This window comes from Gekko japonicus, unplaced genomic scaffold (assembly GCF_001447785.1).
Source record: "Gekko japonicus isolate JY-2015 unplaced genomic scaffold, Gekko_japonicus_V1.1 scaffold115, whole genome shotgun sequence".
Classification (NCBI taxonomy): domain Eukaryota; kingdom Metazoa; phylum Chordata; class Lepidosauria; order Squamata; family Gekkonidae; genus Gekko; species Gekko japonicus.
The window spans coordinates 1,618,668-1,633,207 of record NW_015163095.1 but is presented as its reverse complement, the minus strand read 5'-3'; the positions used below and the strand labels follow the sequence as shown (position 1 = coordinate 1,633,207).

Here is a 14,540-nt window from a genome sequence, read left to right as displayed (position 1 = left end):
AGCTGAGTGCCTTCATACTGGAAATGTCTGGGAAATTCTGTCAGCTCATTGTACATTGTTACCTTTACATTAACCCTTGCAGGCCCTTTGCAGCAAGATGGCAACAGGGGATGGACTGAATAAACAAAAGCTCAAAACCCCTCCCTTCTGCAAATAGGTTGCATCACAGCTCTTTCATATGAAAAATTCTAGTCATCATCAGTACATGCTGGTGTCAGCATGCCTTTAAATAGTTTCAGGTACAGCCCCAGCCTGAGGCCACCCTTCCGACTACCTTGCCTCCACCCCAACATTAGTTTCGGTGCTGTTGACCCTTTTCCGCACTTAAGCAAATTAATGTGGGGAAATCACAGAAATCAGAACAAGAGGAGAAAAATCTGACAAATGGGACACCCGATCCAGTACTGCTTTCATCTAGTTGCTTCCGATTCCAGAAACTGGTTCTTAGGGTATATTGTATATGTCATCAGCGCAGAAGAACATGGCAGTGATGGTGATTTGGGTGCTGAAAAGGTTCGAGGTACCTTAACACTAAGAAAAACTGTGGTTGCTCTTTTGAAAAAAAGAAAAAATGGAGCACTCCTACGATTTGCTGTGAAATTATTCCTGGACTTCATTTACATTGCTGCAGGTAAATTTCTGAATACACAGGCAACTAACTCAGCCCAGGGAAGCTGCTCATATAGCTCAAGTACTTGCCAGACAGAAGTCTTATTTGGACTGGTTTAGTCCTCAGCAGGCCTCAGAGTGATCAAGGCTGCACATCCACTGGCCTCCTCTGCTGAGCAGGTATTTCTTGCTCCTGACAGGAAGCAACTTTGCTACACTGCTGTTTGATACTGTCAAATATAACCCCACATACACCAGAAGTCGTGAAGTGCACATCAAGGCACAGGCCAAAGATGTGAATTCAGCTAAAGGTGTTGTCCATGCCCTGAATTTAGAGGAGTAAAGTACAAACCAGTCATCTTCAAAAATAAAACTTTCCTCAAAACCAACTGCTGGGGAGGAATGGAAAAGAGACAAGCATGCAAAAATTGTGCACCACGTTCATACAAAGTGTAACACATTTGGAAAACCGTTGTTTTAACTGTGGGAAGCACTATCATTTTGCAAGAACCTGCCAGACCGAGCACAAAAACCAAAAACGAAGTGTACATAGTTGAAGATACTCTGGATCAGAAGTTTAGTTTTATGTTGGTATAGTAGAAGCAGAAAGAACAAGGCTAGATTTTGCCAATGCAGATGAATGAGACAGTCATATAATCTAAACTGGACACTGATGCTCAAGTGAGTATGTTATCTGAACAGGATTATAAAAGTTTGTCAGTAAGGCCAAAACTAGAATCCACAAAAATCAACATTTCTGGTTACTCTGGGACAGATAATGGGAAACAGCATTGCAAACAAAAAAGTATTGGGCTTAGCAGCTTGTGAAAAACTATTAGGTTAAACACATTTGTGTTACAGTATCATACTAATCAAGGGTATAAGGCATTCAAATAAAGAGACCAGGATTTGCTTACAGGACTGGGCATTTTCCAGGCCAACAATGTATTCAGGTTAACAAAGCAGCATTAATCTGTTATCCACCTGTGCAGGAAGAGTCATTTGTCCTTTGAGAGGAACTGAAATTTGACCTCAAACAGATGGAGGACCTGTATACAGTGAAAAATAATTAAAAACCCAACAGACTGGATAAACCCTTTAGTACTTCTGAAAAGGCATAATAGCCAGCTGACTATATGCTTATATCTAAGAGACATCAACGATGATCACATCACATTGCCAACTAGAGAGCTTGCATCTGGATGATTCTTCAGAATTTGGGCAATAGAAGTTAAAAGAGGAAAGGTCAAATTGAGTCTGTTGACTAATTTCTTCGATTACCATTTGGTATTGCATTTGTCCCAGAAGACTGTTATAAGACCATACGCATGCTATATGAGCATATCAATGGACCATCACATCCATGGATGACATTATAGTTTGCTGTGAAACTAAGATCATGGTATCATAGAATCACAGAGTTGGAAGGGGCCATCCAGGCCATCTAGTCCAACCCCCTGCTCAATGCAGAATCAACCTGCAGTATCCCTCACAAGTGTTTGTCCAGATGCGGCTTAAAGACCGCCAGTAAGGAGGAGCACACCACATCCCTAGGCAGCTGACTCTACTGTTGCACAACTTTTACTGTAAAAAAGTTTTTCCTTATATCCAGCCAGAACCTTCTTGCCCTTAATTTAAACCCATTATTGTGAGTCTTATCCTCTGCTGCCAACAGGAACAGCTCCCTGCCCTCCTCTAAGTGAAAGCCCTTCAAATACTTCAAGAGAGCAATCATGTCCCCCCTCAACCTCCTTTTCTCCAGACAGAACATTCACAAGTCCCTCAGCCTTTCCTCATAGGGCTTGGTCTCCAGGCCCCCAATCATCCTCTTCGCTCTTCTCTGCACACACTCCTTTCTGTCCACATACTTTTTGAAGTAAGACCTCCAGAACTGTACACAATACTCCAGATGCAGCCTGACCAATGCAGTCTACAGCAGGACTATGACGTCTTGTGATTTGGATGTTATGCCTCTGTTGATACACCCCAAGATTGTGTTAGCCTTTTTTGTTGCCGCATCACACTGGCTGCTCATATTTAACTTTCGGTCCACCCTTACCCCGAGATCTTGTTCCCACACACTGCTACTCAGAAGTGTATCTCCCGTCCAGTATGCGTGTTCCTCATTTTTTGTTACCCAGATGTAGAACTCAGCACTTATTCTTGTTAAATTGCATCTTGTTCATATTCGCCCACTTTTCCAGCATATTCAGATCTCATTGAATTCTATCTCTACCTTCTGGTGTGTTTGCTTCTCCTCCCAATTTGGTGTCATCTGCAAATTTAATGAGTAGCCCCTCCACACCCAGAACCAAGCCCTGTGGCACCCCACTGGATACCTCCCTCCATTCAGATATAATGCCATTGACAACGACTCTCTGAGTGCGGTTCTCCAACCAGTTCCGTATCCCCCTAACTATCCTAGAGTCCAGTCCACAGTATTTTAGTTTACCCATCAGAACATCATGGGGAACCCTGTCAAAAGCTTTACTAAAATCCAGGTAAACAACATAACAGTATTCCCTCGATCCAGTAAGCTTGTCACTCGATCAAAGAAGGAAATGAGGTTGGTCTGGCAGGACCTGTTGGGGACAAATCTGTGTTGACTTCCCCAAATCACCAAGTTGTCCTTTAGATGCTCGCAGATTGATCCCATTAAAATCTGCTCCAGTATCTTCCCTGGGATAGAGGTCAGACTGACTGGCCTGTAGTTTCCTAGGTTATCCCTTTTTTGAAAATTAGGATAACATCTCCCCTCCTCCAGTCTTGTGGCCTAGGTTCCGCTAAGCTGTGCTGGGCTGTGCCAGCGCAGCAATTTCAGGGGCCCGACGCAGCAATTTTTTTCACAGCGCAGGAGCGGGAGGCTCTCTTTTAAATTGGTCTGCCTTCCAGGCCCCGCCTCCAGAGGTCTCCAGTAGGGCTGGGAAGCAGGAACCAGCACACGCTCGCTGCCGCCACCGCCAGCACGAGTCAGGGTAAGTTAGGATGGCGGGGAATGATTGGGGGAGGGGAGTTCCCTTGGCTTGCTCGGGTTTCCTGCGGCTGCAAGGAGCTTGAGCAAGCTGGCTCCTGGAGGGGAGGGGAAGCAGTTCAAACCGCCTTCCCTTCCCTTGGCTTGCTCAGGTTTCCCGCAGCTGCAGGGAGCTCGAGTAAGCCGGCTCCTGGAGGGGAGGGGGTGGTTCAAACTGTCTTCCCTTCCCTTGGCTTACTTGGGTTTCCTTCCCCATTCCTGAGTTGCTTCTCTCAGCAACTTCGCCACAGGGAGGAGAGTCCAAGGAGGGACTCTTCATCACGCCTCCACTGAGTGCCTCAAGGTACGTCAGGGAGGGAAACATTTGCAGTACGTCAGGGAGGGAAACAGCCAGGGAGGCCACCTTCTTTCCAGGTGTGGGCTGAAACCTCTGAATACTAGTCCTAGGTGTCAGATTCAGGGAAGATCTTGTGTTCTATGTTCTATTTGCTGGTCATCTAAAGCAAATGATGGGCCACTGTTCTTTAAAAAGCTTTGCTGCTTTCTGCAATTTTCTTTTTGCTCCTGGCAGTCCCAAATCCATGATCAATCAGCTTGTTCAGAGATGAGTGGAAGTCCTGCTTTTTTGGCATGCAATTAAATTGAATTCTCATGATTTTTTAAATTTTTCATATCTTAATTATAACAGCATTAATAACAATCCTAAACACACTTCAGAATGAAATGCTGTACTTAAGCACACACATGCACACACTTGATTTATGAATGTTAACTCCCAATCTGGAGAGAACAAAAATACTTCTTAAAAAACACTAGAAACTGAAAAAACAGAAGGAAACTTAAACAGACAGTAATCCTGAGAAACCTTAATAGAGTTTTGACTATCTACAGACTGGAGTTGCAATTGCATTTAATTTTCTTGTCACAAATAAGGCCAGGAAGGGACAGTCCACCAAAGTAAAGAGTCTCGTATATTGGGAGGAGGGGATAGGAGGGTGGTATGTGTGTTTTCCGTTGGTTCAAAGTTGCGGATAAACCACAGTTGTAGGCGACACATGTTTAATCTGGCAAAGACCAGGACCGACATTGGAAGTCCCTGAAACAGCGTTTTGTGGCCACTAGCACCTGCGAGGCTGAATATTCCGCTTTGAGTGATTGTTTATCACAAATGGAATGGCTGTTACAATTGATTATTGATTTTGATGTTCTGTATAAATTGCCTATGGTGGTGTTCTGTGACAACACAGTGGCAGAACAACTGGCAAACACTCTCAGTGTCTCTAGAAAAAGTAGACACATAAACATTCGTTACCAAAATGTTACAGATGCCATGCAAAGGGGCTTAATAACATTGCAACACTGTGTGTCAGAAGATAATATTGCAGATCTTTTCACAAAATGTCTTGACAATGACAGATTTGTTTTTCCAAAGCAGCAACTAGGAATCTTACACTCAGTATCTTAGGGGGAGTGTCAGAGTGTGAAAATATGAGTTGTCAGATTCTGTTCATCTAAGTGACAGCAAACAGTCCTCATGCTAGCAGTTCTGGCTGGACTGAACCGGTTCTGACTGGCTTTGTGATAGCAGTATCAGAATGACTCAGCAGCCAGTGCTGATTGGTTGATGTAAATATATAAGCATTCAGTGTACAGTCCATTTTACCCCTCTGTGATGTGTTGGTGTATGGCGGAGCACTTTGTCGGTTGGATTGATGACTGGTGTATACCTGCACTGCTTAACAGGACTTTTGTAAATAAACCTTGTAAATATTCCTTCCCACCTAACTGTGTGGACATTGGACTCTTTTGGGACTTGGCTCTGCACTATACTGTGCAACTCTGCTTTGGTAGTAACTCACCAGCCACTAACACCACTCCCTAACAGGGGGATCAGGAGGGAGTGGGAGCAACACAATTACATGACCGCCATGTTCCGTAGCATCGTCACACACACACACACACAGCCTGTTCTCTTCTTCAGGGAAAAAAATGAGGCAAAATAGGCATTGAGCCCTTCTGCTTTCTCTGTCATCTGTCAGAGTTTCTCCATTTTCATCCAACAGTGCGCTCATCGCCTCTTTTATCTTGTGTTTGCTCCTTACATATCTGAAGAGTTTATTGTTGTAGCAAGCCTCCCTGGCCAGCTTGGTTGGTGACTTCTAAAAGTACTGAATTCTACAAAAATTGCAAATTTAAAACTGAATAGGGAGTGTAATGATTCCTTGTTTTAGAGAGTGTGTGTCTCTTTAAATGTTTGGTTGCAGTGCAGAGGGTTATTTAGGCATAAAAATGCAAAAAACAAACCAAAGAAGTGATGCATTGGCCAAAGATACAGTGAATATGGTAAGATGTATTCACATGGAATTCCAAAGATTATTTAATTGTCATAGGTGATTATTCTTTATTTCTAGATAAATGCACACTGACAAGTATCACCAGTAAACAGGTGAGGTCCAGTCTGAAAGGGATATGTACATTATATGGTTTTCTGCAATACGTTTTCAGCTCATAACTGATGCTTTGCTGAAGTCTAATAATGAATATTTCAGGAGGGTAAAGGGAATTCAGAAGCTGAAATGAAAATATTATTTTGCCAAGAGAGTCTGTGATCTTCCAGAACTTAAACCAGGGAACCAAAATTACAGCAGAAATCAATCCACTTGTATGTGGGATTAAAAAGGGACAGCTGTGGAACAGCCATACCCAGGGTCTTATGTGACACGGGAGCTATCCTGGGTGCTCCTCAGAGGTTTCCGGAGGTGCTGGTTTTAGTTTCAGACAGATAACATAATTAAGATAAATATGACAGGAAGGGAACAATTAATTATCCATGATGAACCAATACTGAGGCATTGAACGAGAAAGATGAAACCTCCTGAATGACTTTCAGAGATATACAGACAGGACCTGCAACAAAATGTTGCAGAATGTGTTGTGAGCCTCCTGCCCCCTGCCACACCTCCAGTGCTGTTCCCCACAGTCTTGCCGGTTAGAAGTTTAGGGACAGTAACTCAGGCATGGAGGCAGGTGAGTGAGGGAGCTTCATCTCACCTGTCCCCTGCCTGAGCTGCCCTTCCTAAACTTTCCTGTCAGCTTCTAACCAGTGAGACTGAGGCAATGGTGCTGGAAGAACTGGCTGAGAAGGTGCCTCCTTGCCCCATCATCTCCAGTGCTGCTCTGTCAATGTGTGTAAGTATCCACAGATGGGCCCACACTTGTCTATCAGAATATACTATCAATGTATGATAAACATAATTTAATCTATGATAATAACTGGTGAAGATCATTTTTATAGATACCATTTTCATTTTGTAATGTTAATAATGTATGACTCGTATAATTTACACTTCAGAGCAGTGGTCCACGTGTTGCCTGTGGGTGCCATGGCATCCACTGCTCCTGCAGAGTGCAGAGGGTTGGACTAGATGACCTTCAAGATCCCTTCCAACTCTAACATGCTATAATTCTATGATTCTCCTGGTGCCGTGCTTTTATTCAGTAGGTGGGCTCTTCCCAGCAAGGCTTCGGACTGACCACTGGAGATTTGGTTGGCTTTGCAATTTTTTAAAATGTTGCTTTGGCAGCAGTTGCCACTACAGCTGCCACCACAGCACAAGGATTGTCACTGTGTGACTGAAGGTAAGCTATGGCAGCCATTTTGTGGCTGTGCCCACCACACTGTGACAGAATCCCAGTGGTGCCTACAGGCTCAAAAAGGTTGGAGACCCAAGATCCGGTTCCGGGATCGCCGAGAGCGGATGCAAGCAGCCTACGCTGCTCGTCTGCTCTGTTTCCCTATAGTTTTCTGGGGGTTTCCATCCCCTATTGGGACTCTCTCGTAGGGAGAGCTCGAAAGCAAGAAGCTTGTTCCAGCAACAAAAGGGGTCTGCAAATCCTATTGGCGTATTTGGGGCTGCTTCCAAGCAGAAAATTAAGGCGGGATGCTCGACTCGATGCCGAGCACTAGACAAACTCACCGAACTGACGGAGTCTTCAAACAATAGAGCAGAAGGAAAAATACAATACAATGTAGCAACGAAGCTAAGTAACTTTAAAGTATATCTTTTGAAGGGACAGTATAAATATATTTAAGATCATAAAACAAAAATACCCTAGAAATATATAGAATGAAAAAGAAAATAGGGAAGTTCCCTTTAAGGCGGCCACTGACTGACTAAGCAATAAATAAATAAAGGGTAGCAAAAGGAGGATTATAAACATTTATATTTTAGACATACCCAGGAACTAGGCATATTACAGCTTTCTTGTTTTCTTCTTGCTTTTGTTTGTATGCCTTCGGAAGTACTGTTTCATACGCGGTGACGGGGACGCTGAGGAAGGAAAGCGAAACCGCGGCAAGTCCCGGGTGAGGAAAGAGGCATGGAGAGATGCAAAACATGGTGGGGAGAGAAGGAAAACCCAGCGAGTTGAAGAGAGACGGAACGGAGACAACAGACTACCAGAGTGACAAGAGCCAAGAGATGACGCCTAACCAATAGGACCAACAGGACTGTGACAGAACTGCCTGATTAATATCTTATAACTATGTACACACTACAAACCAGATAAAAAAGCCCAGGGTATTTAAAAAGGAGGACAACAGATACTACCCAGGGAACAGTAAACCCTTAAAAATAACCAAACAATATCTAAACAAAAAACAAATGAAGATTTATAGTAGCGCAGTAACAATAGAAAACTAAAAAGGAGATTAACAGATAATACTCTGGGAATAGTAATAATAGTGTATATATGTACTATAGTAATAGTACACAGCAACAGTAAGAGATATAAATGGCTACTGGAAACACTGGATCCAGGAAATGATTTGTAACTTCTCCAGGCCAAACAAATATCCAAAGCCACCTTAAAGCTAGCACAATGACAGTGGCACAAATGACCTTGAAGGACTTAAAAGCTTTTATGCAAGAAAGCATGTGACAGATTATGAAAACTACATTAGACACGATGGTACCAGAACTAATTAAGAAAGAAATAGAACCCATGCAAGTAAAAATGGGTGAAATGATTAAGCAAGAAATGGGGCCAATTCAAACAAAAATGGAGGAAATAGCACAACAGATTAAATCAGAAACAGAAGACATAAAAAAACAGATAATCGAAAACAAACATGAAATATTAAAAAGTGCGACAGCATATAGCAATACAAACGATAAAGTACAAGAAGTAGATCAAGAAGTCCAAGAATTAAAAATAAAAACGGATAAAATAGAAGAGACGCTGATGAATCTAGAAATGGACAAAGCCTCTTTGGTGTTAAGATTCTAAAACATACCGGAAGCAATAGTGAAAAATTTAAAAGAAAGAGCTTTGTCCATTTCTAATTCTAATTCAAAATTTAACAGAACAACTCAAAACAGGATCCTATGAAGAAACAGAATGGGAGATAGATGCAATCTATAGGAGAAATTCCTCCTATGCCAAAAGAAATACAATTCCAAGAGAAGTGCATGTTAAATTCAGCAGTACACTAAACATGAGAGATAAAATACTTAGAGCCTCAGGTGACACCAAGTTGATCATCCAAGAAAAAGAAAAAAATTTCTAAAAGATGTACCATGGAAAGTGAGAGAACAACGAAAAAACTATACAATATTATCAAACCTATTAAGGTCAAATGGAATTATTTTTAGATGGCTTTTTCCAGAAGGAATGCTGTTCAACCTCCAAGGTAAAAGACATAAAATAGACTCAATATTTAAAGTGCAAGATTTTCTGGAAAGATATGGAGAAAACTTGGGATGGCAAGGAGAAGAAGAAGAGAACGAGAAGGGAGAAGAAACCATGAGTTCCAAAACAGAAGAAGAAAAAAAGAAAGGTGGGCTGAAGAGGAGAAAGACAACTCCCTTACAAGTCCTTACTAGATATCGATATAAGATTAAGGCAAAGGGAAATTTCAATAAAAATGGAGAAAAAGAATAGAATTAAGATTCTTTCGGTCAATGTAAATGGTCTTAATAGCCCACAAAAAAGAAAACGTACTTTTCACCAAATAATTAAACTTCAGACAGACGTAACATGTATACAAGCAACACACATTAAGAAGACAGACTCAAAATACTTAACATCAAAAAAATAGGAAAAGTGCTTCTTGCAGCAGATGTAAAAAAGAAAAGAAGAGTTGCCACATATGCAAAGGAATACTTATGCCCAGAATTAGTTTATTCATCAACAGAAGAATAGTAGCAATTTCCATTACAAGACATAACAAAAAACCTTAATTGTGAATATTTATGCTCCCAACCAAAATCAGGAAAAATTCCATAAATCAATCCAAGAAATATTGGCTAAATATGAATCTTATGAGATATGCATTGTGGGGGACCACAATGCAGTGTTTGATGAAGAAATAGACAGGAAAAACCAATAAAAAAGAAAGAAATTGGGAAATATCCTGAAGAAAGCTTTTCTCGATCTAGCTGAAGAACAAAATATAATAGATGTTTGGAGAGTTAGGAATATTAGTAAAAAAGACTTTACTTATTATTCTGCAAGACACAACTTGTGGTCACGAATAGACATGGCCTGAATATCTACATCTATGATTAATGAAATGATCGAGATTGCGATATTACCGAACACATTTGCAGACCATAGTCCATTCATGCTTACACTACAGGGAATACTAAGAAAATCAAGGTGGTCTATGAATAAAAATCTACTACGTGATCAAGAATTTGTGGTAAAAGCTAAAATAGAAATTCAAGAGTTTTTTAAAAGGAATATCCAACAAGATATATCAATAGAAATAGTTTGGGAAACTTTCAAAGCCTTTATAAGGGGTTGGTTGGCTTTCGAGCAAAGGAACCTTTACCTTTACTTAATTACCAAGATGCTTGGAAGAAGAAACAAAAGAAAATTCAATACCGTAATTTGGGAAAACAAATTTAAAAAGAGGATAAATTGGGGGGGAAAATCAAGGATTCACAGGAAACAAAATTAAAATTAAGGTTATTACAACATCAAATGAACTTACTATTAACGCAAGAAATTGCAAAAAAAAAATGGAATACTCAAAACAATACTATTTTGAAAATGCAAATAAACCATCTAGATGGCTATCTTACAAATTAAGAAAAGACAGCGAAAAAAAGGTAATAAAGGCTCTATGAAATGAAAAAGGTGAAGAAAAATTTAACCAACAAGATTTGAAGCTAATTATAGAAAATTTCTATAAAAAGCTACATGAACAAGACAAACAAAAGCCACAACCAATAAAAGAATATCTTCAGACATGGAACTCAAAAAAGTTCAATAAAAAACAGAAAGAGATATTAAATGAACCAATTACAATTTGTGAGATTACAGAAATCATTAAAAAACAAAAGAGAAATAAGACTCCAGGACCTGATGGATTACCGGCTGAGATCTATCAAAAATTTGAGGCTAAACTAATGTTACCACTAAAAGAAGTGTTACAAAACATCACAAAAACAGAAAACCTTCCAAATACCTGGAACCAGGCTTTGATCACATTAATCCATAAATCAAACACAGATGAGAAAGATATCAAGAACTATAGGCCTGTATCATTGTTAAATGCAGATTATATTTGCATCTATAATAGCCGCAAGGCTGAAAAATGTCAAATTTCCAACAACATACCATAAGAGGAGCCTTAATAAAGATTTGGAAGGAAATAAAAGAACGCTTCTATGATAAAACTCCTAAATGGGAAGCTTTTATTAAACCTACGTTGTTGACAAAGGATAAAATAGAGAACTATGAAATGCTATTTGATAAAAATAACCAAGTAAAATCACAGGAAAGTCTTGTGGCACAATATATAAAATTAACTTGGTGGGAAACCATACAACTAAATACCAGATTCAATAAAGATAAAAAAATAGGTTTAGGTAGTCCAAAAAGTGATTTAGATAAGATTTGGTTGTCCATAACCGAAAAAATGATTCAGAAACTGTACAATTTTCTACTTAATTATTATTTACAAGACAAAGTGGTGAAAACACCAATGATCACCTGGATGCAGAACTTAGAACACTACATAGATATAGAATCCTGGTCTAAAATCTGGAAAGTAGCAAAATTTATGAGAGCAATCCCATACAAAGAAAACCTCTATAAAATGTTCCACAGGTGGCACTGGTCACTAGATAAGCTAGCTAAATGTTATGTAAATATATAAAAAAACCTGGTGGAAATGTAAACATAACGTAGGCACATTCTATCACATGTGGTGGAGGTGTGGAATAGCGTAAAAATATTGGCATAAGATACATAAATTAATACTAGAGATAGTAAACACAGATCTGCCACATTTACCAGAAATCTTCTTATTAAACATATTGCCTGAAAACTATAAGAAAGAGGATATATATGTAATAACTTATATTTTAACATCTGCTCGTATATTGTTTGCTAAACAATGGAAGTCGGAAAGAATACCTTCAAAAGATGATGTAATACAAAGGCTGCTAGAGATTGCAGAAATGGATAAACTGTCTATTATAATGCAAGAAAAAGATGAAGTTCTGTATTTGAGAAGATGGAACAGGGCATATGCATGGTTAGATGATAAATAATGTACTAGATTCAACCTTGTACTTACCATATGTACTAATATACTGTCAAAATCTATAAATAAATTTTATAAAATAAGGTTGGAGACCCCAATTTAGAGATTCCCTTATATTTAATAATATTAGGGAATTGGTAATTTGTGGACTTGCCATAAGATCACATGATTTGAATCTGTCCTACAGCAATGCTTAGAGACCTGTACAAGGTGTTTTAGTTGATGTTCATATTAAAGCTATTTTAAGCCATTCCGCATTAAGTCAGTCTTTACCTGTGGACCCAGAAATAATACAGTGTACAAAGATACTATACAAAGGCCATCATCTTTACAAGCCCTCTCCATATAGAAGTGAAAGCTAGTTTTGTCCAGTGGTTAGTGTCAGAATAGGATCTGGGAGACCTCGGTTAAAATCCCCCTACTGTGCCATGGAAGCCTGCTAGGTGACTTTGGGCCAGCCACACATTCTCAGTCTAACTTACCTCATGGGGTGTTGTGCAGATAAAACAGAGGACAGAACAATGGATACCACTTTGCGTCTCCATCAGGGAGAAAGTCAGGGTATACATAAAGTAAAAATAAATAAAACAAACATAAAAGCCACTAAAGCTCAGCTTTTCTTTATCTATGCTTTTTTGAGGCATAGGTTTCCAGCAAGATTAGAGAGAGGCCCACAGGCTGAAAGGGATACCAACATGACAACTTTCCCCATACACTGATGCAACAGAGAGGTCCTATGGCCTTCTTACCTGAGTTCTGGGCTCATACTGTTGCTGGAGCATCTCAGCCACTTTGTTTTCAAAAACACACAGCTGTCTGTAAACTTGCTGCAGGAAACTCTCTGTTTTAGTCTCATCCAACTGACAACCCTGGAACAGCACCTGAGACAGACACAGTGAAAATCTTTATTCAGAAAAAAAATATCTTCTCTTGTGCAGTAGGGCAGCTAGTTCACCAACAGAATTTCAGATCATCCAAAAAGGAGGCTGTACTAGTTCAGTGACAAATAAACAAAACTGGGAAATTCTTCAATATCTCCTTATATATATTTGCGTTTTCATGTGAACTCTTCCACATGCCTCCTCAGACTTTGGGTTCCTGATCTGTTGCTCAGGAGGGGGGCCAATCCCCTGGCTGCGTTGTGTCCTTCCGTCGCCTCTATCCTGCCCACAGACCCGCCAACTCGCCCTCAGTCTCCAGGGAGCCACCGGCCGGGATGGAGGCTCCAGCGGGTGGACATCTCCGAGGCCCACCACCATGCCGCCCAGCCTACGCCCCCACGGTGCCTGCTGGCCCGCAGGCTGCTCCAAGCCGCTCATGGAGCTGGGAAATACAGCGGCTAGCCGGCAGCCTGCATGATGAGGCCGACAGGGTATGGGTCGTGGGAACAGGAAGGTCGGGGCCTCCAATGCAGCAGCCAGCCGAGCCGGAGGGAGACCCGGGCACCACCTCCTGGCGGCCCCGCAAAACTTTGCTCCGCGGCCCCGCCACTCCGCACGCCTCATTCACCTCCATGCCGCAGCGTGGCCTCACCGGCCTCCGCTTACCGGACTCGGCGCCCACTCCGCTCTCGCGTTCACCTCTGTGCGCCTGACCCACCTGACCTCTCCACCGCCGGCAAGCCTCACACACCACGCTCAGCCCCCCGTGCTTTATGTTTGCAGCCGCTGAGCTCTGACCAGCATGGCTGCAGCGGTGCTGCCACCGCCAACACCTCCCCGGAGGAAAGGCGGCCGTGGAAGAGCAGGCCAAGTCCACGGGGAGCGCGCCACAGATTGGGGGCTCCTCCCACCACACCTGGTAGCCGGACACCTGCCTCTGACTGCCTGGCCGCCCCACCACCAGCACGCCCATGCCAGCAGGACCAAGATGCCGGACAATGAGGGTCCTGACGGCGACTTCCGCAGCCTTCGCCCCGGAGTCTTGCATTGACTTCGCAATGGGCCTGGCGGCTAGTATAGGATATTGCAGATGGGCTTCAAGCCAGAAACACTTTCTTACTGTTGATAAAATTTCCTTTTAGGAAGTCCTGTCAGGTCAGACATAAGCAAGTATTCTCAAGTATTCTAACAGATATCATTAAATGATATCCCCTGAAGAAGTAGCATATCTGGATCAATACAACAAGATAAATCATATGTAATCTCATCTACTATGTTAGTAAATCAGAATGCCCCCTTGTTTCAAATATTGCATTACAACATATTTTACATATTTCCCCCCCTTTGCTTAACATTGTTCAGGGAATATACATAATGTTTGAACTTGAATTGTGTTTAACTGTCCTGAAAGTGAATACCAGTTTTCATTCTGATATCTCAGTTTTCAAGGGTAAGGCCATAGTGCAATGTATTTTCCTCTTTCATTCCACCTTTCGTAAAAACATGCATGGAGGCTGAGCAG

General features: G+C 41.4%; 1 protein-coding gene across 1 annotated transcript in view; it reads right to left on the bottom strand.

The window, feature by feature from the left end:
* The window catches only part of SZT2 (seizure threshold 2 homolog (mouse)), a 120,463-nt gene that overhangs the window by 89,642 nt on the left and 16,281 nt on the right, over positions 1-14,540 (bottom strand). The window contains exon 5 of the mRNA XM_015406564.1: positions 12,887-13,018. Coding sequence (XP_015262050.1) covers positions 12,887-13,018 — 132 coding nt within the window. The remainder of the gene's footprint in view (positions 1-12,886; positions 13,019-14,540) is intronic.